Source organism: Mustelus asterias, chromosome 6 (genome assembly GCF_964213995.1).
Source record: "Mustelus asterias chromosome 6, sMusAst1.hap1.1, whole genome shotgun sequence".
In the NCBI taxonomy this organism is placed as follows: domain Eukaryota; kingdom Metazoa; phylum Chordata; class Chondrichthyes; order Carcharhiniformes; family Triakidae; genus Mustelus; species Mustelus asterias.
Genome location: NC_135806.1, coordinates 93,128,376 through 93,155,322, shown reverse-complemented (window position 1 = coordinate 93,155,322; position 26,947 = coordinate 93,128,376). Strand labels below are relative to the sequence as shown.

The 26,947-nt window shown below is 40.0% G+C and overlaps 1 protein-coding gene across 1 annotated transcript; it reads right to left on the bottom strand.

Moving 5' to 3' along the window:
- Nucleotides 1-1,019: 1,019 nt before the first annotated feature.
- On the bottom strand, nucleotides 1,020-26,947 carry riok2 (RIO kinase 2 (yeast)). Its single transcript, XM_078214764.1, has 10 exons — nucleotides 26,755-26,947; nucleotides 21,134-21,272; nucleotides 16,301-16,417; nucleotides 14,001-14,176; nucleotides 12,859-12,947; nucleotides 10,294-10,485; nucleotides 9,133-9,225; nucleotides 4,801-5,307; nucleotides 2,693-2,789; nucleotides 1,020-1,242 (listed from the first exon to the last, which is right to left on the bottom strand). Exons 1-10 carry the CDS (start codon nucleotides 26,818-26,820, stop codon nucleotides 1,081-1,083), a joined length of 1,638 nt encoding a protein of 545 aa, XP_078070890.1. The 5' UTR covers nucleotides 26,821-26,947; the 3' UTR covers nucleotides 1,020-1,080.

The following is a 26,947-nucleotide window of genomic DNA, read 5'->3' as shown; positions in this document are numbered from 1 at the left end:
TGAATTGTGAAATATGTGACAAATTATTTGACTGAACACACTGCATTTATATGGGCATAAACTTGTTACAAAATATTGTAACATACCATTTATGCCTATTAAAGAGAAAGAGATACCTGCTACTTTTCTGCTTAATCAAAGCTTAGCAGCTAAAACACAAGAAAAGAACTTGGGCAGTTGTGGATGGCAGCAAAGAGTTTTCAATTCAAAACGTTTAGCTGGGGCAGAACAGAACATTCGTTCAGCAGTTAAATATGCGTTAAATATCCTGCAAAATATCTCTCTACGATTTACCAGTTTGACGTTTCCAAGGAAAAGTTTTGAGGTTATGTACATGGATAGGAATGCAAACCTTTAAAATCGGTCTTAAATCCTCTATTAAGTCTATATATTATCTTTATCAGCTTAAAAAACAAGATATGAACTTCCATTGTATTGCATAATTTGTTTTTATATAGTATGACAATACTGTGCCTTTAAGAAGTGTCTTTTAGTCATGTTTCTTGATGTTTGGGGATGGCGCTCTCTCTGGAGGTTGCTGCATGAGAATAAGACGACAAGCATCTGAATGGATAACTCTCCAGAGGTGTTAAAAAGGCCAGAAACCGAGTAGCCACATCAGCATATTTTGTTTTCTGTGCTAACTAGTTCTAAAGAAGAGATTTATGTCTAATGGGAAACTGCTAAATTGGAACAAGAGAAATAGCTAGCTGTTAAGAATTATATTTTGTCATGTTTAAGTCTTTTAATTGGTAACAATTACACCAATTATTTTTGTTACATTGTAATTATGTTCTTAAAAAACCTTGTTTTGATAAAAGCTTCCTAGTGGGTCACTTGAATCATACTTGGAGTGAAACACCTTATGTTACCCTAATGCCAAAATCAAATGAAAAAGTTAATATCTAGGCTAACTTCATAATAAACCTTGGAGTTTCTGGTCTGGTCCCCAACAATAGCCAGGAAATTTTATCAATTCAAATACATAGAAATCCCAATAAATAATTTTCACAGATTCATTTTACATTGTATTCATTTTAATGAAGTTTTAGAATCCCAAGAAACAACAACAGGTCCCTTCTAACCCCAAAAGCTTTCTGCTTCAACACTCCATTTAATATTCTGCATGTTTTCTCGTCGCTGTTTGGTGTAGACGTTGGCCTCTCCCTTTTGTAAACGTCTTCTGGTTGCTGCCTTCTGCTGTTTGGTCAGTTGTTGTTTAACTTTCTGTTTGATGACATCCTAAAATAGCAAACAATCACAAATTAAATTGAAAACAAAAGCATTGAGCAACATTATTTGATTGTTTTGAAATCAGAAATCAATGTCTTATTCATTCATGGGATTTGGGCAGGGCTCGTTGGCCAGCATTTATTGCCCATCCCTAGTTGCCCTTGAACCGAGTGGCTTGCTAGGCCATTTCAGAGATCAGTTGTGTCTTCACTACAATGGAGAGAGAATTTGAATTCTAAGAGTTCTTTGAGCTCATTAAATACATTTTGCTTCAAAACAGACCATAACTTAACCTGTATAAATTATTTTTCCATATTTTTAAGAGGTATAAGATGATGATATGCAGGTCTTGTGAAACGGGGTAGACATTAAACACAACATTAAGTGGCCATTTCCTTAAAGAGAAAATGAATCTAATAAGCATCAACTACAATTTCCAATCTTCAAGTTAAAAATATGAAATGCAGTTTGTGGATGGTTGACAGAAATGTTATATTTCAATAAAACATTCAAACCAATACTGGTATCATTAATTAGATTAACACAACAGTTACAATTCTCATCCTCATATATAGATCAAGTTTACCATACCAACCAGACATCATTCAAATCACATTCATTTTACTAATTTCTTAAAAAAGTCAAGGAAAAATACTTCAGCTGACAATATCACCTCTAGATTTATCTAACTAGTCAATTTCTTGTGACCTTGTAGAGACAGGATGGGATGTGGTCTTTAACTGCAATGAAGTGAGCAGGCAGAAGCAAGTGGACCAGGAAACATATGTTATTCACCCCCTACTTTAAAGTAATGTTCAGTTCTCAATTTATATGTTTCTGCTATAATTTTGTATGCCTATATTTGATAATTAAATCTACCCACATAAGGTTTTCACGCTGTAATACACGTTCCTGCCAATGGTGTTGTACAGCTAGCATAGTAATTCATAGCATGATAAATCTATAAGGTTTCAATGAAAAATATTGATTTAGTAAGTTAGAATGGAAAATGAAACATAAACATTAGATTTTAAAAATAGGTTAAACACCATGGCAGTTGGTGGGATTTAAATTCTTGAATACTTACAGCAAATGTGAATTTTTGTTCAGTTGGATACATTCAATAAGTAATTTCTAAATATAGTTTATAAGAATTCAGAGATGGTGTGCCAACACAATGATGGAGTTAATGTACGAAACTCCTTTCATATTAAGTTATGGAGTTCCTTTCATAGTGAGTTACCAATTTCAGGTGGTTAAGTATCCAAGCAGTTTGTAGTATCGAAGTCACTCATGTTCCTTTCCAAAGTGGTGAATACAGAGTGGCACTGTCAGCAAGCCACCTGCTAATCTTCCAATCAAGCTGGAAATAGTTGTGCTGTGAAGCCTAAAGGGCAGTACCACTAATTACCACAAAAGCAAAATAACAATTAGGAGAATCTTTGAATACAAAACTTACTGGAGGAATAGTTGAAGTACTCAGAAAGCTGCCTACTGAACTTGTACTGGTGGTCCTCTGTCTGTGCTCATTTGTGTGCATCACGCTTAGTTCATTTCTACAGAATGGAAAAAGTATTCACAAGTCACTGAATTTGGCAACACTAACTATGACACATTAATAAACCATAAAAATATATTATGGGATCTACTGTAGATGAATCTGAGAAACAGTGTACTAAAACACAAATCAATATGCTCCATTTGGCTTACATATTCAGTGTTCCATAGAATGACAGAATCATAGAATCCCTACAGTGCAGGAAGAGGCCATCTGGCCCATCAAGTTTGCACTGACACTTTGAAAGGGCATCCCACCCAAGTCTTCCCCTCCGTCCTATCCCTGTAACCCGGCACATTTATCATGGCTAATCCATCTAACCAACATATCTTTGGACACTAAGGGCAATTTAGCATGGCCAATCCACCTAGCCTGCACATCTTTGGACTGTGGGAGGAAACCCATGCAGACATAGGGAGGATGTGCAAATTCCCCACAGTCACCCAAGGCTGAAATCAAACCCAGGTCCCTAGTGCTGTGAGGCACTATATTCCTCACACAAAAAAATCTGAATGTCTACTGCTCGGATGTGAAAACAGCAATATTAATCTAAAAGCAAAATACTGTGGATGCTGAAATCTAAAACAAAAGCTGAAAATGCTGGAAAATCTCAGCAGGTGTGACAGCATCTGTGGAGAGAGAATAGAGCCAACGTTTCGGAGTCAGGATGACTGCTGCTTCACAGCTCCAGGGACCTGGGTTCGAATCCCGGCTCGGGTCACTGTCTGTGTGGAGTTTACACATTCTCCCTGGGTCTGCATGAGTTTCCTCCGGGTGCTCCGGTTTCCTCCCACAGTCCAAAGATGTGAGGGCTAGGTTGATTGGCCATTCTAAATTGCCCCTTAGTGTCCCTGGATGCATAGGTTAGAAGGATCAGTGGGTAAATATGTAGGGATATGGGGATAGGGCCTGGGTGGGATTGTGGTTGGTGCAGACTCGATGGGCCGAATGGCCTCTTTCTGCACTGTAGGATTCTATGATCCTTCGTCAGACCAGTATTAATATTAATGTATGTAACCAGCACAAGCCATTATCCATCATCTTACAAATCCAAAAGAGAGAACTGCCCAAATGCTGACTTTGTGCTGACACTCACTATCCATAATGACAAGATTCCAAATTGAACGATCTATCGCCATAGGTCATTTATTTTACTAGGCATGATGGAAGTGTCCAAGAAATAGAAGTCCCTAGTTGTCATCACTATCCGATGACTCCTGCACATGGATATCACCAAGAACAGAATTGAGCTCCAGGAGACGACAAATTCTACATTAAAAATGAGTTGGTGGGAATAAAAGTATCACTTTCTTCCTCAAACTGAAAACTACACAGTTTCAAAATTTTCCTGGAAAATAAATTGATGATAATAACTGCCCCCCAAAAATCATGTAAATTCCAGTCTCCATTATGCAAGAGACTACTCGAACCACGGAGTCACTTCAATGGTGCAGTTTATTAATGCCTTGCACAACTACTCAAAATACTGATCAGAAAATTGGTCTGCAGATCACTTTGGATGTCAGAGATGAAAGAAAAAAATTCTGGGTTTGGTGCATCAACTGCTCCCAAACCTGCAAACCAAGAAGTTATGTACAAAATAACAGTGTTATATATAGATCTATTTCTATCATATATAAAATATACACCTCGCAAGGAACTCCTTTTCTCAAAAAAGGTAGTGGAAGCAGAGTCTTTGAATATTTTTAAGGCAGAGCTACTTTCTTGATAAGGGGGCACAAAATGTTTTTGGGGGATAGACGGGAATGAGAAGCTGAGGTTACAATCACATCTGCCATGAACTTACCTAAGTGGCGCTGCAGGCTTGAGGGATCAAGTGGCCTCCTCCTAATTCATATACATGTATGTTCGCATACAATGTATATCTATAACACACACGTGTAATATATAAAATATTTTAAATCTAAATAATACACTATAACAAAGGAAAACCGACAAGAAAATACAAAACACTACACAGGGCAGGTTACACTCTGCTGAATTAGTACCTGAAAGGTCTAAACTCCTTGTTTTGGGTTGACAGATCAACTAACTCTGGGCATTCATCTTCATCTCTTGTACCTTCATCACTCCCACCTATATGATGTGCTGTTTCAGTGGCATGTTCAGGATTATGTTCTGCAACAATTCCAGGGAGTTCAACAGCACAAAATGATTCAGTACACTGTCTTTCAACATCGTCTACATTTATTTTCAGATTCCCCAGATCAATATTTTCAATTTCATTCTTCTCTGCATCTTCCTCATGTATTTTTTCAGCAATGTTCCAATCAGAACTAGGAAATCCTTCAGGATCTGTTTTTGTTTCAGAAAAGAAATCCTTGTTTTCAGATGTTTTATTTGAAAAATGACTTTCACCATCATCCAAATCATCTGAAAATTCAGTTTCAATGCCTTCCTGTTCAGGGCCTGAAGCATGCAGCAGCTCAGCATCTTCTTGGAGCTCTTTAGTGTAACCACTAACTGCAATCTCCACATCCAGTGAAGTCTCCTTCCTAAAGAAAATGGAGACAGAATCCAGATACTGTTAATACAAAGAGGAATACATGTCGCAATACTAAATTTGTTTCCTGTTGCAAAGCAAGAATGGAGTGAGCGGGAAAGTGAAATAAGCATTACAGTTGAGGAATGAGATAAGAACTAATGTACTCAAAGCTTAAACATTCCTGTATGCATCATAACTTCACACAAGACTATAGAGGGATATCCACCAGCTCCCAACAAATGCATTAAGCGGTTTTCAAAAATGAATTGGTGACACCAAGAGGAACAATTCCATTAATGTATAATTTTTTAGCCAGTCATTTTTTGTCAATAATATTTAACCAAATTTATGGTCCAAGAATGCATTATTGTTTTAGTCTAATTTCTTTCCTGCTTTAATTCATTGACAAACTCAGAGTTATAATACTCAAAATAGGAGTGAAAAATTGAATCATGTCCTTCAGACGCAGATGATGCAACGTGATGTTAATTTGCTTTCATAATGCATCTTTAACATTGTAAGCATCCCAAGGTTTTTCAGGGGGTTAGTAAACAAAGTTTGACACCAAGCCACACAAAGATGCTGGGGCAAGAATGAGGTAGAGAAGCAGAGAAGCTTACGAAGCAAAATGCACAGCTAAGGGCCTAGACAGCTGAAGGCATGGCCACAATGTTGGAGCGTTTAAAATCAGGAATATGCAAAAACCCACAACTGGAGGACTGCAGAGATTTCGAATTGTTATAATGATCGCTCTAAGCTGCACACATGTACAGTTGCCAGTAAAATTGCACACTGCTCGTAAGCTGTCCCTCTAAGATACAATGCAAATAAACGTAAAGATACTGTCCACCGAAATAATTATGTTGTGTACAATGAAGAAAATTTAGAGTGATCATTGGTAAAGGCTGGAGGAAGTTACATAGATAGGCAAGGAGCAAGGCAATGGAGGGATCTAAAAGCAAGGATGAGAATTTTAAAGGTGTTGCAGAACTGCGAGTCAATGAGGATAGAGAGCAGGGCTTGACCCAATTAGCACGACAGTAGAATTTTGGATGAGTCTCTGAAGAGTTGGAGATGGGTCATGGCCAAGAGAGCAATGGAATAGTGAAGCTTGGGGGTAAGAAAGGCATGGATGATGGTTTCAACGCAGATAATTCAAGGCAAGGGGATGGGAGGGGGAGAAGCTGGGTGGCGCTATGTAGGTGGTTTTGGTGATGGAGTGGATATTTGGTTGGAGACTCATCTGAGGGTCAAATATGATATCAAGATTGCAAACAGTCCGGTACAGCCTCAGTTGCCAGAAAGCAGCATGGAGTTGCTTGTTAAGCAACAGAGCTTGTGGTGGGAACTAAAGACAGTGGCTTCAGCCTTTCCAATAATTATTTGGAGGGAATTTCTGCTAATCCAATACTGGACGCTGTTACAAATCAGAGATGTGGCAATGAGGAAGAGCTGGATGTTATCAGCATATAAGTGGTACGCGATTAGTTCATTAGTGATGTGGAGATGCCGGTGTTGGACTGGGGTGGACAGGATGAGAGGTCACACAACAGCAGGTTATAGTCCAACAGATAGCAGATTATAGTCCAACATGTTCATTTAAAATCACAAGCTTTCAGAGTGCTTCTCCTTCGTCAAATGAATTGGAGAGAGATACACAGGCACAGTATAGGCAGATTGACGATAGCCTGACACCCAATGGTAATCAAGAGTGTGATCAAGAGTTTGTTTTGGATGAGGTGGGAGACAGCTACTCCCTGGTTCATGCTCCGTGGCAACGTCTTGACCAATTAAGTCGACCTGCCTGGTTTGAATTTTAACTAAAGCTTGGAAGTTAACCGTACTCTGGTGCATTCTCCATGGCAACGCCTCTACCAGAGTCCACTTGCTAAACCAGGGAGTAGCTGTCTCCCACCTCATCCAAAACAAACTCTTGATCACACTCTTGATTACCGTTGGGTGTCAGGCTATCGTCAATCCGCCTATACTATGCCTGCGCACTCTCTTCTCATACAGTATGAATTGTTATTCGCTTTTCTAATGGTATTCTTGCGAACTGTCCTGATGAGTGCCAAGATGCAAGTAATACTCAAGAAATGGATTGCATACAGCAAAGCTATATACTGCTGAAAAGAGAGACATGTTGCCAAAGCTTCTCATCTTGCAGGCATCAGGACAAAAACATGCCAAATTCAAATGATTATAACAATTTATACGACAGGAGGAAAGGATGTGGGTTGGTGGGCAATTCAACTCTGATTGGCCACGGTGTTACCATGGAGAAAGCAATAGGGAAATATAGGCTTCAGGGTAATTCAAAGAACCTTGAGTATATTTCTTTGCAATAAAATGTAAATAAGCCACATAACAAGCTTGACTGATTATGTTAAACTGGTTGTTTGTGTAGCTATTAACACTCAGGATTGTTGAGCAACTGCTGCTCAAGGGTGAACAAAGAAAACAAAGAACAAAGAACAATACAACACAGGAACAGGCCCTTCGGCCCTCCAAGCCCGTGCCGCTCCCTAGTCCAACTAGACCATTCTTTTGTATCCCTCCATTCCCACTCCGTTCATATGGCTATCTAGATAAGTCTTAAACGTTCCCAGTGTGTCCGCCTCCACCACCTTGCCTGGCAGCGCATTCCAGGCCCCCACCACCCTCTGTGTAAAATATGTCCTTCTGATATGTGTTAAACCTCCCCCCCCCCCCCTTCACCTTGAACCTATGACCCCTCGTGAACGTCACCACCGACCTGGGGAAAAGCTTCCCACCGTTCACCCTATCTATGCCTTTCATAATTTTATACACCTCTATTAAGTCTTCCCTCATCCTCCATCTTTCCGGGGAGAACAACCCCAGTTTACCCAATCTCTCCTCATAACTAAGCCCCTCCATACCAGACAACATCCTGGTAAACCTCCTCTGTACTCTCTCCAAAGCCTCCACGTCCTTCTGGTAGTGTGGCGACCAGAACTGGACGCAGTATTCCAAATGCGGCCGAACCAACGTTCGATACATCTGCAACATCAGACCCCAACTTTTATACTCTATGCCCCGTCCTATAAAGGCAAGCATGCCATATGCCTTCTTCACCACCTTCTCCACCTGTGACGTCACCTTCAAGGATCTGTGGACTTGCACACCCAGGTCCCTCTGCATATCTACACCCTTTATGGTTCTACACCCTTTATGGCTCTGGAATCACATCTAACAGTAGATGTTTTGGTTTGGGTTTTGCAACCTCGGGCTGTTGAGTACATTCTGTACTCTGCTTATTATGAACAACTGGAGAACATGCTGTTTGATTTGATCAGCCAGTCAATGGGATGCACAACCTACGTACCTGGAATCACATCAGCACTGAAATTTATATGCAACCGTGCTCAGTTGTGTGATAGGCATAACGTATTTTTGGACTGGCAGCATCCAATTAATGGGAAATACCTTTGCATCACTACTGCATAGTAGCAGCTTAACCTGTTGTTCAAATTTTAGATATTTTGTTTTTCTTGGATAATTTGAATCAGATTGGCCTGCCAACTAACTTGTGGTACAAACATGCGATTATTTTAAATTTTGCATCCTTGTATTTGAATGCAAGACTAAAGCTTTCAGCAACATGTCTCACTTTTTTAGCAATATTCAAATTCTATACTGCTAAATGGTTGTTAGAAATGTATTATTGGATGGACAGAAAAATCACAATTTTTCAACATCTTCTTAAGATTAAAGTATGGAGAGAGTTGCTTATTTACATCCAAAAAGGTCAACATAAATCTACAATATTAAATTCCACAAGATGATAAAATAAATTTATACAAATGTTGCTAACCTGATGTCCTGGAATGTTGGATAAAGCTCACTTTCATAGTTAAAGCGTTTGATAAAAAAATCACGAATACATTTTACGTCTCTGTCAAAATACCTGAAAAAAAGATAAGACCATTTTATTGACATTTACAGAGTTGGACAAAGCTGCCATTAAAACCATTTCTTAAAATCTCCCTGCAGATTTTCATTTTTCACAAAAATTCCATTAACATTCTGCTTTTTCGTTTGCAGAAACGCAATACAACATCCAATAAAAGCTCATGATTTATTCTTTTGGGTGCCAATACCTTAGAAAAATGAAATTGCTCATGTTTCTGCAAACTAAATTTCTGGAGAGTATACTGAAGATGTTATTTCCCAATCATGATTAACTTTTGGCTTTATATTTTAATTACCAATGTCCCTCTTATTAAACCCCATTCCCAAATGCAGTTTCACATGCAAAAATAGGAATGCCATTTGAATTGTAAGGAAAATTAGTTGAGGGATTCTTTCTCCCTCTCTTTCAATCTAATTTCTCTTTCTCTTGAAACGTATCTTGCTTCATGCCTTCTATGTAAGGTGGCATTAAGAATTCATCATACAGGAAATTGAGAGCACATCTACCACACTAACATTATTTGCTCCAGTCACTGAAAACTAAATACTAGAAACTTTGTCTCAACAGAATAAAATTAAAGGAAAGAAACCTAAGGATTCTGAAAGTTCAATATAAGAGCAGAAAGCATGGAATGAATCCACAGCTACTTGAGAAAAAAACTTAATGTTTGCATGGAAACCCTTCATCAGAACTCCTGATAAAAAAAGGATGTCGACCCAAAACATTTGTCAGGAGCTTCTACGTTGTGTATATATTTCTTACATTTTCCAGTTTTGTTATGTTTGTGCTTTTCCACTGGATCATAATCACTGTGCACAAATACCATGAACTTTATATGAATCAAAGAATTGCACGCAAAATGCAAACTTCGATAATGTATCTTTATGCAAAGTTACTTCGATAACGTGCCTTTACAGGAGTGCAGAAATAATTGCAACAAGAGACAGAACACCAATGTTGAATTATATGTGAGAAACAGAAAAACATAAATTCCAAACCTGCAGTTACTTCACCAAAATAGAAAGCAATAAAAAAAAATCTAATTTTTGGTTTTCTATTTACCATTCAGCATTTAGGTGAGATGTGGACACCATCTGTGGAAAATCAATCATTGTGACATGATCTTCACTGTCTAACATCAAGTTGAATTCATTGAAGTCTCCATGAATTAAACCATGATTTGCAAGTTTCACAATAAGGTCCATTAATTCACTGTAGGTTGCTGCAGGATTATCAAGCTGGTGAATTTGGCACCTGAAGGAAACATAAATCTATTCAACATCTTGGATGTTCAATTAACTTTTTCAATACAGAAGTATGCATTCTACTTAGTCTGATTTTCCTTACAAATTGGAACTTTTAGTTTCGATGAAAAATGTTTTTAAGTTATAAACTAGCAAGCACCCTGATTTAAGTGAAATTCTTGCATGTTCTCTGGATATTTAAAAGACAGTAAGAAGTTTAACAACACCAGGTTAAAGTCCAACAGGTTTATTTGGTAGCAAAAGCCACACAAGCTTTCGAAGCTCTAAGCCCCTTCTTCAGGTGAGTGGGAATTCTGTTCACAAACAGAGCTTATAAAGACACAGACTCAATTTACATGAATAATGGTTGGAATGCGAATACTTACAACTAATCAAGTCTTTAAGAAACAAAACAATGGGAGTGGAGAGAGCATCAAGACAGGCTAAAAAGATGTGTATTGTCACAATACACATCTTTTTAGCCTGTCTTGATGCTCTCTCCACTCCCATTGTTTTGTTTCTTAAAGACTTGATTAGTTGTAAGTATTCGCATTCCAACCATTATTCATGTAAATTGAGTCTGTGTCTTTATAAGCTCTGTTTGTGAACAGAATTCCCACTCACCTGAAGAAGGGGCTTAGAGCTTCGAAAGCTTGTGTGGCTTTTGCTACCAAATAAACCTGTTGGACTTTAACCTGGTGTTGTTAAACTTCTTACTGTGTTTACCCCAGTCCAACGCCGGCATCTCCACATCATATTTAAAAGACTCCAGTATGACGGCTGAAAAATATAAATGGTGAAAGCATTCCAAATCCGTAAATATACATTGCCCAAGGCTTTGATAACACACTCAACAATTTAATAGCAACTTTCTGGAGAGTTTACTGAAAAACTCTATATATCTGCACACATTGGGCTTACTTTTCCAGTTCTGCCGTGCGCAAAAGTAGTTGGGAAGGTTAAATCTAGGATTTGTGTCCCCATTCCCAGCAATTTTCAGCAGCCAGGGATAAGGTGGAGTGATAGAATCCCACATCTTGATGCCCTATGTTGCCAGTGTCATTGCAAAGTGGGTATTTCAGAACTTGTGCGATTTTTAGCACTGGCTGGTTTTGGAAGGTGACATGATTCATACCAACAAAGAGGTGTAATGAACTAGCGGGGGGAACCATGGTTTGAAGTTGGGGACTGTATGAAAGTTCAAAAGGTGTTGCCAGTTTCACAATTCATAATGAAATGGTATAGCATGCGTTATATATGTTTTCAATACAATTGTTATATATATTTTTTAATAGTGAGTGATGATAGGACTTTTTTGAAAAGATAGTGACAATGAAATAATTTGGCTGCCAGGTTGTTACGTCTGGCACGCTCATGGGACTGAACAGTATTGGGAAATGGAAAAGTCTTCAGATTCATTAGCTACATCATCCAATCAATAAAGTGCTATTTTGCATTGTACAAGTGAATTTCAGAGGAGTTGGTGTGAAATATGCCCATGGCTTTGATTTTCTTCCACCCCTCAAAAAAAAAAATCAGTCTGACCTCATGATTACAGCTACATAAACAGATTAGCTATTTCACTCAAGGATCTCAATGAAATTTTAACATTGATATAACATAGTCTGATAATAATAGGACAAACAACTGGACATTGTATATTCAAATACCACCACCGTAAATCTAAAGTTGAATTCAGTGAATCTGGTCACTTGTGGACTAGAATGTTATCATGTCAATGGCTAAGGGTAGTATACTTTATTCTTCTATACCTAGGGCAACTTTTGAACATTATATATAGGTTTTTTTTATTTCTACTGGTGGCACACATCACCATGATATTGTTGCACATAATAAAATTCAATCTGCATATAGACGGGAAAAATGAGAGAACATTGATGCTGGGCTCCCCGTCATAGAGGATGGGGATGTTTGTGAAGTCTCTTCCTCTGCTCAATTGTTTAATTATCTACCACTATTCACAACCGATTGTGTGCAGAGCTTGTGGAATCAATTAGCTCTGTGCACATTAACATGTACATAGTCTTGTGCTGGAGCTTCACCATGTTGGCACTTTATTTTTAGGGATGCCTGGTGCTCCTTATGGTATGTTCTCCTGCACTCCTCGTTGAACCAGGGTTGTTGGTAGAGTGAGGGATATGCCTGGCAAGGGGTTTACAGATTGTGGTTGAATACAATTCTGCTGCTGCTAATGGCCCATAATACTGCATGGATGCCCAGTTGAGCTGCTAGATCTGTGCTGAATTTATCTCATTTACTAACAGAGAGAGTTCTGCTTCAAGTGTCCTTTATCTAGCACCTAAAATAGCTTGAAGAAATTTTACAAATATTGACCTTGTTCTGAAAGAATGCTGAAACTTACATGGGGTAGCCATTTATGAGCTCCATGACCACTGCATGTCTGTTGAAGTCAACTGGTTTGGGAACAGGGAATCCTCGGTCATATAATGCCTTGGCACAAATAAAATATTATAACTGAACATATGCAATTTAATCAAGATTGTCATGTCAGGATATTCAATCTGCTCAATAACAGTTATACACTATTAAACAGAAGTATGAGGACTTATCAGTAAGACATTTAAATTATACATTTTGTTTATTTGCACAACACTACGACTTTTGGTCTTCAAATCAATAATCCATGATAAAGGTTTAAAAATTTTTGTGCCGACATCCAGTGGTTTTGCAATGGAACTGCATGCTGATTCTCAATACAATATCATTTACTAATACTGCTGGTTAAGTGGTAGGCCTTTACAATGTCAAAAGCTCCAGCACAAGTAGTTAGGTGAAATATTGCAGCAGAACTTCACATATAGTGATTGGACTATTGGATCATGCACAAGGAGAACTTAGACCAAGTGTTGTCTTTAATAAGGGGTGATCTTAGCTAATGAGGAATAATTGGAACAAGGCACATAATCCAACTTTAAAGCTGTATATCCTGTCCTTCATATACTCCCATGATAAATTCCTATGTCCAAATTTATAATGGTACCTGCCTTTACAACTGGTCACATTGTAACAATATCCTTTTGTCAGCATTGACGCTGGGGAAGGAAGTAGTTATGCAGTAAGATTATAGTTTCCATTGTCAATGTGGACTAAAGAATTTATAATACAAATAAGGCCCAAGGCAGACCATGAAATGAAGAATAGACTCTCTCTTACTTACTTTAGCTACCTTTGTTTTTCCTCTTCCCTTCATTTCACGCTCACTTTCTTTTCTCTCCTCTTAATGCATTCCTTTGAGATGGCTGATTATGTGGCAGGGAGAGAACATTTGCCAAAATTACTGGCAATAGTCTAGATTAATAGTGTCATTATGTTTGACATATAATGGAAGCAATGGGCCCAAAGAATTACACCATCTTACTACTTCGTCAGGTGAACAGCAATTCACTTCCTTTTTGTAGTTACAGAGCACATTAAAAATTCCTAATAGAGCCAGAGGATAAATCTTGGAAAATAATTTAGATACACTTCAAAATAATCAAATACCTTCATGTAGGCATATTCTTTCGTTGCTGCAAGGCGGGAGAGGTAAAGCCATGACATTTTTTGTCTGTGTTTGTGGTAGTCACGTTTGTTCTTCAAATTCCGAAATGACGTACGACCCAATCTATGCAGTTTTAAAGCAAACTGTTGCTCTTCTTCATTTGCAACGATGTAAATATCTGCAACAGATCAATGCAAATTAAATTATTGGGATATCTGATGAGATAACAATTTCTAGAACTGCAACAGTAAGTGTACAGTGGCTGGACCACAAATGGACCAGTTGCCCTCCATTCTGAATTAAAAACTCTTAAGCTGGAAACAGTACTAGAAAACACAAGTAGTCTAGAAAAGTACCATTGTATCCTTTTGTTTTCTCTCTGACCACAAAAATTATAAAAGCTAAGAATGCATTAAAAAAAATCCAACTATGGTATACATTAACGAGTATAAACCAAAATGTTATGTAATATTTAGAACATAGAAAAGCTACAGCACAAAAGGCCCTTCGGCCCACAAGTTGTGCCGAACATGTCCCTACCTACTAGGCTTACCTATACCCCTCTATCTTACTAACTTCCATGAACTTATCCAAAAGTCTCTTAAAAGACCCTATCGAATCCGCCTCCACCACCACTACCGGCAGCCGATTCCATGCGCCCACCACCCTCTGAGTGAAAAACCTACCCCTAACATCTCCTCTGTACCTACTCCCCAGCACCCTAAACCTGTGATCTCTTGTGGCAACCATTACAGCCCTGGGTAAAAGCCTCTGAGAATCCACTCTATCAATACCTCTCAACATCTTATACACCTCTATCAGGTCACCTCTCATCCTTCGCTTCTCCAAGGAGAAAAGACCTAGCTCTCTCAACCTATCCTCATAAGGCATGCCACCTAATCCAGGCAACATTCTTGTAAATCTCCTCTGCACCCTTTCTGTGACTTCCACATCCTTTCTGTAATGAGGCGACCAGAACTGGGCACAGTACTCCAGGTGGGGTCTGACCAGGGTCCTATACAGCTGCAGCATTATCTCCCGATTTCTAAACTCAATTCCTCTATTGATGAAGGCCAGTATTCCATACGCCTTCTTAACCACAACCTCTACCTGTGACGCTGCTTTGAGCGTCCTATGAACCCGGACCCTAAGATCCTTCTGATCTTCCACACTGCCAAGCGTCTTACCCGTAATATGATATTCTTTCATCCTATTCGACCTGCCAAAATGAACCACCACACACTTATCTGGGTTGAAGTCCATCTGCCACTTCTCCGCCCAGTCTTGCATCTTATCTATGTCTCGTTGCAACTGCTGACATCCCTCTACACTATCCACAACACCACCAACCTTTGTGTCATCAGCAAACTTGCGAACCCATCTTTCCACTTCCTCATCCAGGTCATTTATAAAAAGCACAAAGAGCAAGGGTCCCAGAACAGATCCTTGGGGCACTCCACTGGTGACCGACCTCCATGCTGAAAGAGACCCATCTACAACCACTCTGTCTTCTGTGGACAAGCCAGTTCTGAATCCACAAGGCAATGTCCCCTTGTATCCCATGCCCCTTCACTTTCTCAATATGCCTTGCATGGGGCACCTTATCAAACACCTTGCTGAAATCCATATAAACTACATCTACCGCTCTTCCCTCGTCTATGTGTATAGTTACATCTTCAAAAAATTCAATTAGGCTCGTAAGGCACGATCTGCCTTGGACAAAGCCGTGCTGGCTATTTCTGATCATACTATTCCTCAAATGATGACTATTCCTCAATTTGATGACTTTAAACTTATTTGTCCCAAATTGTTCTAGTTTAAGAACATAATCAGAATATTAAAAACAAAGAGTGCAATGCACTGAAGCATTTGCATGACGAACGACTACAAATGCCATCTGAACTTTGCAAGGTAATTATACCTCAAGGACACATTCCCAGTGACCTTTTATAATAGGTCCATAAGTAACTTTCCCGCTGTACTATTCACAAAACCTGAGGGGTTCAGAGATGTCCAGAGCAGGCAGAACTGGATTACATCTCCCAGCCCTATGACTTTATAAATACAGCCACACTCAATATTTTAATATACAGCTGCTTCATTTTGCAATGTGCTTAGTACATGCAACAGATCGCCTATGCACTTTTTTTATTGACCCCCCATTCCCTTCATATCGTTGCCCTGAGATGATGTTGGTCAGCCTTTTCTTCAAATCATGTAGATTTCAGTCTTCCAATTTACAAGTCAAAAGTTATTCCCTAATTTTCAAATATTGCGCAAGGCTCATGTTTTTGTTGCTTACCAGATTCTTTGCCAACACCCATTTGATTTCCAACAGAATTAACGACATTTCGCGAAGAAAGAGTTTTCAGAGCTAGGTAGTCATATCCAGTATTTGTCAATCGATAACCCTGGACAGCTGAAAAAGAAATAGTGTGATGATCCAAAACGGACAGGTGTGTTTGTCTTGCTGAATATTTTTGTTCATACTCTAAGGGTGGCCCTGAGCTTTTGATCATCTTATTTCTCCATCCTGCACTTTTCAATGACGCGGAATACAAATTTAAGGAACACTACCTCATCTTTCTACGAGGCATTTTATAGTGCTTGGGTTTTAAAGCCAAGTACAACACTTTATACATCATTCTCAATTTCTCTTCAACAACGGATGCTTGGAATGGAGGATGTTTGCACAGGTGCTACTGGGAATGGATGAATTGTGGGCTGGTGCTTGAGGTAGAGGGCACCTTGGTAAGCAGTCATTGATTGGCCTGTTCCTGTCTGGGTTTAATCTACTTTTCTGCCATCACATTCTAAGTCATTGGAGCCTTCCTATCTTTGCCAGATTTTCCCTGTAATCTTCGTTCTTTGTCATATTGTTGTAGACATGGGTAAGCTTTTTTTGTTTGTATACCTGCCTCATTTTCTCATTTTGCTTTGCACGATCACATAAAAGTCAATTAATTACTCCAATCTTCTACTCAAGACACCACAACCTTTTGACCGTTTCACCCTCACCCCTGCATGATTATACCTACTCAAAAAAGGTGTTAATGTCCAACACCTTCCACATGTTGAATGTTAACTCTAATTCATTTTTTCCAAAAATACTGCCTGATCGGTCGAAGGTTTCCAGCAGTTATTTCAATTCTATTATACAGTGAACAATAAGTACAGCTTTTCAGATTTTGTGATGTGAAACTAATTTAAGCAGTTTCTGTAGTTGTAATATGTCAAACATTTTTTTTGCACAATGTTTTGGAACTTTATGCTAATTTATAAGGGAATGAAGGGTGTGTCATGTGACACATTTTGGAGTCTGTCTGACAAAGGACTTAGGTGAGGGGGCTGTTATAGATTAAAGAAAGGCACAGATATTTTTGAGAGAAGGCGTAAGGTATTCACTGATAATGACTGTGCTTACAGTGGATAGATTGCTTGCATCCAAAGTCCCAGGAAGGTCAGTTATGCTTTAAAACTTGCTATTTTGTTCCAAGATAAAGAGATTTGGGGTCTCAAGGATAGCAAATCAGCATTTATACTGGGATACAAAGGCCATGTGATTCATGTTGCCATGGAGGTAGGCTTTGAGAGGGGAAGGAGTTATAAAATATCATAGCAATCATAGAAACCCTACAGTACAGAAAGAGGCCATTCGGCCCATCGAGTCTGCACCGACCACAATCCCACCCAGGCCCTACCCCCATATCCCTACATATTTTACCTGCTAATCGACGCATCCCATGACACTAAGGGGCAATTTTAGCATGGCCAATGAACCTAACCCGCACATCTTTGGACTGTGGGAGGAAACCGGAGCACCCAGAGGAAGCCCACGCAGACACGAGGAGAATGTGCAAACTGCACACAGACAGTGACCCAAGCCGGGAATCGAACCCAGGTCCCTGGAGCTGTGAGGCAGCAGTGCTAACAATTGTGCTACCGTGCCGCCCACTTATCCTTGAAACTCTCAGACATAGGCAGTCTGTTAGGATCTGGGAGAGAGCGCAGTTAGAGGCCAAAAGTCACTGTAGTTCACCCTGCAGGAATGAGAGTGGAAGCTTACGCTTGGATTGAAAAGACCAAATTCGTTAGGATTTGAAACGATGCAGGAAGATTTGCCTAGCATGCACTAGAGGGAGAAGCACCATGAAAAACCCTCACTGTAAAAGACAGTTCTGGGTTAAAATTACTCGGTTAAGAAAAGAAAAATAAATCCTCAGGAACTAAGAAGACTTTGGTTTGAGAAAACCTTTGAGCTTGTAGTGATTTGAAAGTACACTTGTGAAGTGGGTTTATTGGTTACATAGAAAGTAAAAGGCGAAAGTTCTGTTCTGTAGTTTAAAGAACATGTTGCCTACAAAAGAATGTTTGGTAATATGCGTTTAGTCTTGTTCACTAAAGTAAAAAGTCTCAATTGTGAAATCTAGTTGTCATCCCTTCAGCAATCAACCTGTACCTTCAAATTTATTTTTAAAAGTTAATGGTCTCTAAGGAGATCAAAGCACAATGTAAAAGTTGCCAGTCTTACTGTACTTAAATAACATTCCTCACCAGAATGTTCTTATTTCTATAGTCAGGATGATCTGTAACTCGGGAGATGGTGGTGTTGCTGCAATGCACTTGCTACCCTCATCTTTCAATGCAGTAGGTGCTGTGGGTTTGGGAGTTGTTGTCAAAGAAACCATGGTGGGTTACTGCAGTGGAGGGGAGTAAATATTTATAAAGTGCTGAAAAGGGTACCAAACAAGTGGACTGCTTTGTTCTGTAGGATATTTAGCTTCAATGATTGTTGAAGCAGCTCTCATACAGGCATGTGGAAAGTATCCCATCACACCTTTTGACTTGTGCCTTGTAAACGGTGGACAGGCTTTGGGGAGATGCGAGGCGAGTTACTTGTTGCAGAATTCCCAGCCTCTGATTTTTTCCTAGAAACAGTTCTTCTGCCCAAAATCCCACATTGGTAGGCAAGGGTCAGTTATTAACATGATCTGATCTCATCATTGATGTAGGCCTTGTGTTGCTCCAAGAATTGGGGGCAGGAGGAGGAGCAGGTTTGCTCTTGGCTTCATGTTTGACTGTTGGGGAAGAAGAAGCTCAAGGCATTGGATGTCAAAAAACTGGCATACAATTTCTCAAAATCTAAAAATGCCACAAATTTTGGGCCTATATTGAATTTGCAGCAAAATGCAAGGTCCCAAAGGTCATTCATTAGACATGTCCTTAGACATTCCATTATAGTGTCTTCAGACACATAGGCACAACTGCAAGAAATAGATGGGAGGCCGGGAATGCCCCAGCCATCTTGTAGAAGGGGGTACAGAAACCCCTGGGATTTTGAAGACTATCAAAACAAAGTAGTTTAGAATAGGGATCACAGTGTGCCATATCTCATGTGAAGATATTGTCTGCATAGACACATATATAATCATTGGTAGAGAATTTTGAACAAGTATTGTATTCTTAAGTGTCTTGTAAGCTTTGGCCAAGATGCAGCCTGTCCCAAAGCATAATGGGAAACAAGCAGAACTAGAGAGGCCACATTCTTTGGAAACAAGGTACAGAATATATTCTCTGTTATCAGTAGGAGACCCTGCAGCTGCAAGCTACCAAGATTTTAAAATTAATGGAGGCACTTAGCTTCTGTTTGTTGTGAATAGAAGTATTCAACTTCTACTGATAAGTGGTAGCTAGCAGACAGAGGGAAATGACTCCTTCTCCGTTCCCATGGTTTGCAGGTGGAGGGCGATCCTTGAACCTACTGGATTTGTGTAGGTAAGGCTGCTAGGCAATAGGGTTACACATATACTGTAACGACAAAGTTGGAATCTTCTGGCTGTCTCTCTCCCAATGCGTATTGGTCAATAAAGAACATCTTTAACTGCATACTGTCTTTGGTGAGTCTTTGTATTAGCCGAGTTCAGATCAATACATGGCACCAGAGGCAGTCCCGAGAAAATCCCCTTACACGTCTCACCACAATAGGGCCTTTACTGATTCGACTTCTGCCATTCAAGGAGAGCTTGGGAATTTCAGGGCAACATAAATGGGGTCTAAATCCAGTATCAATCTCTGCCACTTTTGATCTGATTTGGATATCTAAAAAGGTTCCCCCCCCAACCCCCCGAGGTGAAAAAAAATCCTCAGCCCTGATGCTTGTTGAACTCAGTCAAAATTATGAATTGTGCAGACAGCCTAACAATCAAATTCTAAAGTCATAAAAACATAAAGTTCAATTATACTGGTAGAAATCATTCATTTGAAGACAAATATGCTAGACTTGCATATTCAGGTCCTTTATGTGCTTTACTGCACAAACACAAGCTATTAAAACAAGACTTTGCAATGATGGAAGAGACATTCATCTCAGTACCCTAAAGGTTAAGAGGTAGTCTAATATTTTTCCTTCCATACACAACAAATTATGGAAAAATATTTAGTTTGTGCGCATTTCAGTAAAACTGGTACTTTTAAACATTCTTTCACAGGATATGGGTATCGCTGGCGCAGCCAATATTTATTGCCCTCGAGAAGGTGGTGGTAAATGGCCTTAAACTGCAGCAATCCATATGGTGTAGGTACACAACGCTGTTTGTTTTTGCATAAAGAGATATATTTTTTTCCTGTCATTGTCAGTGTTTTCATTTATAATTTCAGACACATTGCATTTGGAACTATTTTTCTCAGCTATATTTGTGGTCTTCCACAATATCTTTTTACAATGCACCATCTTTTCTCAATTTTGTGTTTCTCCATTGCTTCAGTAACAGAATCATGGAAATTTACTGCACAAGAGGTGGTCATGTGGGCTATTATTTTTGTGGCATGTTGGCTTTCAGAAATCCCACTACCTCACTTTGTTTTCCTGTAGCACTGTATATTTCTTCTTTTTCAGTATTGTCTTTTCTTTTTAAAGGGTAATCAAATACAATAATGCATAAACTAACTCAGAAAAACAAAATAAACAAGATGAACAAATATAAAAGTACTGTTGCTGAAAAATACAAAATAGCTGAATGGCCAAGGTCAGGGTTTACATGGAGAATATAAATATGGTATTTTCATGGCAGTTGCTACAGTTAAAATAATGCAAACAAAATGATTTAATCTGATATTTTTTATTAAAAAAACCTACTTTTTGTTCGTTCGTACGCCAGTAGTTTGTGTTTTACTAATTCACGCAGGACTTTGTTGCATCCACCATGTTTAAGGTTTGATATTGAAGCAATAAGACTGGGAGGAACAATTTCATGATTCTTCATTCCCATTTCGACCTGTACATTATTAGAGCAAAACAGAGAGCTGAAAATGTTACTACATCCTTCCCCAAGTTCACAGAATCACAGAACTGTTAAGGCACAGGAGGGCATTTGGCCCATCACGTCTGTACTGGCTCTCCAAGTGAGCATTGTGGCTTAGTCCCATTCCCATGCCTTTTCATCATACCTCTGCACATTGTTTCTGTTCAAATCTAATGCCCTCATGAATGCCTCAATTGAACCTGCCTCCACCACACTTCCTGGCAGTGAATTCCAGACCTGAACTACGTGTTGTGTGAAAAAGGTTTTTCTCACATCTTAGAATCCCTACTATGCAGAATGAGGCCATTCAGCCCATTGAGCCTGCACAGACAACAATCCCATGCAGGTCCTATCTCCGTAACCCCATGCATTTACCATGATACTCCCCCTGATACTAAGGGGCAATATGGCATGGTCAATCCACCTATCCTGCACATCTTTGGACTGTGGGAGGAAACCGGAACACCCAGAGGAAATCCACACAGACACAGGGAGAACGTGCAAACCCCACACAGACAGTCACCCGAGATCGGAATTGAACCCGTGTCCCAGGACATGTTGGTTAGGTGCATTGGCCATGCTAAATTCTTCCTCAGTGTATCCGAACAGGCACCGGAATGTGGCGACTCGGGGATTTTCACAGCAACTTCAATGCAGTATTAATGTAAGCCTACTTGTAACATTAATAAATGAACAAACTGGTGCTTTGAGGCAGTAGTACTAACCACTGTGCCACCGAAGCATCATATTTGCTTCTTTTGCAAATCACTTTAAATCTATGCCCTCTCATTCTCGATCCTTTTACGAGCAGCAACAGTTTCTCCCCATTTATTCAGTCCAGCCCCTTCATGATTTTGAATATCTCTATTAAATCTCCTCTTAGCTTTCTTCTCTCTGAGGAGAACTGTCCCAACCTCTCTCCAATCTTCCCTCAGAACTGAAGTTTCTCATCCTTGGAACTATTCTTGCAAACCTCTTCTGTACTCCCTGCAATACGTTCACATCCTTCCTAAATTGTGGCTCCCAGAACTGTATACAATATTCCAGCTGAAGTCTAACTAGTGCCTTGTATGAGATTAGCATAACTTCTGTGCTCTTGTGCTCCAGGTTTCTATTAATGAATCCCAGAATACTATATCTCTCTCCATCTGTCCTGCCACCTTCAACGGTTGATGTACATATACACCTAGGTCCCTCTGCTCCTGCACTCTTAAGAATTTTAGCCCTTATTTTATATTGTCTCCCCATGTTCTTCCTATCAAAATGCCTCACACTTCTCTGCTTTGAACTTCATCTGCCACTCAACCAACTTGTTTATGTCCTCTTGAAGTTCTGCACTGTCCACTTCACAGTTTACAATACTTCCAAGTTTTGTGTCATCCACAAACTTTGCAACTGTCCCCTGCACACCAAAATCTAGATCATTAATATATGTCAGAAAAACCAACCCCTGGGGAACATGACTACAAATCTTCCTCTAGCCCAAAAATATCCATTTACCATTACTACTGCTTCCTATTATTCAGCCAACTTTGTATCCAAGTTGCTACTGTCCTTTGTGTTCTATGAGCTATAACTTTTCTTACAAGCCTGTTGTGTGGCACTGTATCAAATGCCTTCTGAAAGTCTATACATACCACATCCACAGCATTACCTTCATGGACCCTTTCTATTACCTCCTCAAAAACCTCCAGCAGGTTAGTTAAACATGATTTCCCCTTTAGAAATCCATGCTGGCTCTTCCTAATCAACCCATGTTACTATTAATTCTATCCCAAATAATTGTTTTGAGAAGCTTGCCCACAACTGATGTTAATTTGGCTTGTATTCGCTGGGGTTGTCCTTACAACCCTTTTTTGAACAAGGGCATAACATTTGCAATTCTCCAGTCCACTAGCACATCCTGAGTCTAGAGAAGACTGGAAGATTACGGCCAGCAGATCTGCAACTTCCATTCATATCCTTGGATGCCTTTCACCCGTGTCTGGTGCCTTTTCAACTTTTAGTACTGACAGTTGATCAAACAGTTCTTCCCTGTCAATTCTGAACCCTTCTTGTCTGTCACCATTAACAAATAAAAATATCAAGCTAATTATGTGACCAACCTACCACCTCCAATCCCATGGAAGAGGGAAAAAAGTAAGTATCGGAAAAACTTAGAAACCCCCCCTCTGTCCCTGGTGACAATCAAGCGAGTTGCTAGAGATTGCTGTGACCCACAATTATTACTATTGACAGGAACACACAACCTACTTTTAGAAATGTTAACCTGCTCCCTACTTAAGAGAATCCAATCATCATGTTCTTTGCTAATCTGTTCCTGAGATCAGGAACGTGCTATACAAGGAATACCATCTGCCACCCAATGCAGATTTGAAAGGATAAATTCTATTTCAAATACTGCCATGATATTTTTTTCCCGTTTAAGTGGATATAGCATGAAAGTTCTCATGCACCATTTTACTTCATTGGAATCATACTAGAAAAGAGATCATTGTTTTAGGATCAGTGGTAGCAGATTTAAAATGGAGATAAGAAGAAACTATTTCTCTCAAAAAGTGCCCCAGAGAGCAGTGGATGCTAGGACATTGAGTAATTTTGAGGAAATGGACAGATTATTAATTGGTAATGGGTTGAAGGGTTATGGAAAATGGGCAGGAGAGTGGAGTTGAGGTTGAGACAAGATCAGCCATGATTGTGCTGAATGGCAAAGTAGACTCAAGGGGCTGAATTGCCTACTCCTGCTCCTCGTTCTTATGTTCTTAAAGCTGTCCTGCTCCAATTTCACTTCATCCTTCATACCATCCAGCACTTTTAACAAAGAAAACTTCTTTTCCTTTCAAGTTAAGGATCGCAACCTTCAACAAGTCTTGGATACCAATGTCCCTCCAGGCCTAGCTTCCCCTTCACTTGCCTCTGAGCCCTTACATCTCACCCTTTGTCATGCTTTCACTACCATCTCTCACCTTGCCCTTTTTGATTTCATATGATCAGTCCGCAGCATAGATGTCAGCTTCATCTCCTTTCCGCTCCATCTCAATTAATTTTGGAATATGGCATGATGCTGAGCTGTTTTCAATGCCTTTACATCCGTGCTTATATTTTTTGCCAGCAGTTTTCCCAGAGTGCACCCTTCTTCCATCTTCAAAATTCTCATTCCACCTAGACCCCTCCCTCTGGTCTCCTACCGTCTTTAGGTTGTTTCATTGAGAACTGTCAGCCTGACATTGGCTGTCTCAGTTCCGCCACTCCAGTCACTTTAACCTACCTCCTTCTGAATTTGCAGCACTCTGTTTCTCAATCCCAAAGGTAATATTGTTATAGCATGCAGCTGCTTTTCTTTGGCGAACCAACTTCCACATTGTGGAGGCTAAATGCCAACTCTCTAATATCTTCTCCTAACTCTCCCAAACCATGACGCCACCATCAAGCCTTTCCCACGAACACACCACCAAACCTTTGTTTCTCTGACCGCCATGGATCTCAGAAGCACTACATGCAGAAGGGAACATTCAGCCCATCGAGTCTGCACTGAATCTCTGACAGAGTATCTTACTCAGGTTCTCTCCTCCGCCTTATCCCCATAACCTCACAGATTTCTCATGGCTGATCGATCTAACCTACACACCTTGGGACACTAAGGATCAATTTAGCAGGGCCAATCCACCTAACCTGCACATCTTTGTACTGTGGAAGGAAACAGGGGCACCCAGAGGAAACCCATGAGGATGCAAGGAGAACAGTCACCCAAGGCTGGAATCGAACCAGAATCCATGGAGCTGAGGCAGCAATGCTAAACCATTGTGGCCCCCTGGAGATCTGCTGGCCAAGGCCTCCAACCGTATGACCCGACAATCATCAAAGTAATGGAAAAAATGGATTGGATCTGTGCCATTTTCTACTCTCATCCTGACTATTCCACCTTCCCTCACCACGTAGTGCAAGGGAAGACTTGGACTTTCTCCATTTGTGAGAATAGGCTACTGATCAATATCCACTATATACCCACTGACAGCTACCTTGACAATACAGTCTCCCATCTGCTTCATTTAAGGATTCTATTCCATCCTCCATTTCTTCTTGACATTTGTACTGATAATGCCACCTTACACACCAGTGCTTCCATTACATCTTCCTTTTACAACCAAAGATTCCTCTTTGATGTGGTTGACTGGGTCCTTGACCATGTTCATACTGTTTCCTACATTCCTGCTCTGCACTCGCCCAGATCTGGGATAATGTTTCTCTTGTTCTCATCTTCCACCCAATCAGTCTCCACCATTCCAATGGATCATCCTCCACCATTCTGACCATCTTCAGGATGATACCACCAAACATCTTCCCTTCCCCTTACATTTTGCAGGGACCGTCTCCCCTGCAGCACCTTGGTGCGCTGCTCCATTCCTCAGAGCATCTCCTCTCCATCTCATCATGCCTTCCCATGCAACCACATGATGCAACAAATACTCTTTATCTTCCCACTGTCCAGGAACTCAAATATACCTGGGTGAAACAACAATTTACTGGTACTTCTTTCAATGTAGTATAGTATTTGCAGGTCATGATGCAATCTTCTCTACATTGGGGAGACCAAACACAGATTGGGTAACTACTTTGTGGAACACCTCGGTTCAGATGACAACTGTGACCTTGAACTTCCAGTTAGCTATCATTTTAATTCTCCACACACTCCTATTCTAACCTCTCTGTCCCCAATCTTCTTTACTGCTCCAATAAAGCACAACATAAGCTAGTGGAATAGCACCTCATCTTTAGGTAAGGCACTTCACTGCCTTTCAGACTTGCACCGAGTTGTGCAATTTCAGATCCTAACTGATCTGTTGACATTGATTCATCCCATTTGGCATTTAACCTGTTGCTCTTCCCTTGTATTCTTTCCTTCCCTTACATCCAAGCTTGATTAAAACCATTCATATCCAGTTCTCGCAAAAAGTTAGTAACATTAACTTTTAATTTGCTCTGCATAGATATTCCTTCATCTGTGTATTTCTGCTGTTTCCTGTTTATTAAAAAAATCAGCAGGGTTGGATATTGACTAGATAGGACATCTTGGGCAAAATAATAAACATCATGGGAGATTCTGTTTTGCCAGATAAGAGTTGTGTTATACTTTAATGACTTGTATACAACATAAGAAGTATCAAAACTTATGTTCACCACCCACCCCACCCCACCAGAACCCCGTAACGCTAGCAAATGTGCAGTTTACAAATAGGGCGAGTTGTTCATCATTTAATAATTTTATTAACTCCAATATTTAAATACGAAATTGTGCTGATCAGGGAGTTTATCAATCGGTGCAAGTTTACAAACCAGGAGAATTTGTCGCGGGGATACCCCGTCAGAGCAAAGCACTCAGTCCCGTCAGTATAAGCACATGTACAACTTTAACACCGCACTCCGAGAATGAGACAGGCCCGGAGCGCCAACTTACCCCAACCAGCACTCTGAAATCATCTCTCTCCAGGTACCTCAGCAGCACCACGTTCAGTTTCCCCATGACTGTGATCTGGCTGCAGGGAGGAGACTGCGGCTCGAGCTGTAACACCCCGGGTAAACAGGTAAAGAGAAGCCCGAGCGGCCCTGACCCGCCGACCGCGCACGCGCACCAACTAACCCCCTCCCTT

What these genes read in the sequence shown, in the direction of transcription:
- riok2 (XM_078214764.1), bottom strand. Translation starts at nt 26,820, where the DNA reads ATGGGGAAACTGAACGTGGTGCTGCTGAGGTACCTGGAGAGAGATGAT. An exon ending in CTCATAAATGGCTACCCCAT is followed by an intron (nt 10,486 to 12,858) that starts GTAAGTTTCAGC and finishes TGTTTCCTTCAG; the next exon opens with GTGCCAAATTCACCAGCTTG. An exon ending in GTACTTCAACTATTCCTCCA is followed by an intron (nt 1,243 to 2,692) that starts GTAAGTTTTGTA and finishes TTGCTATTTTAG; the next exon opens with GATGTCATCAAACAGAAAGT.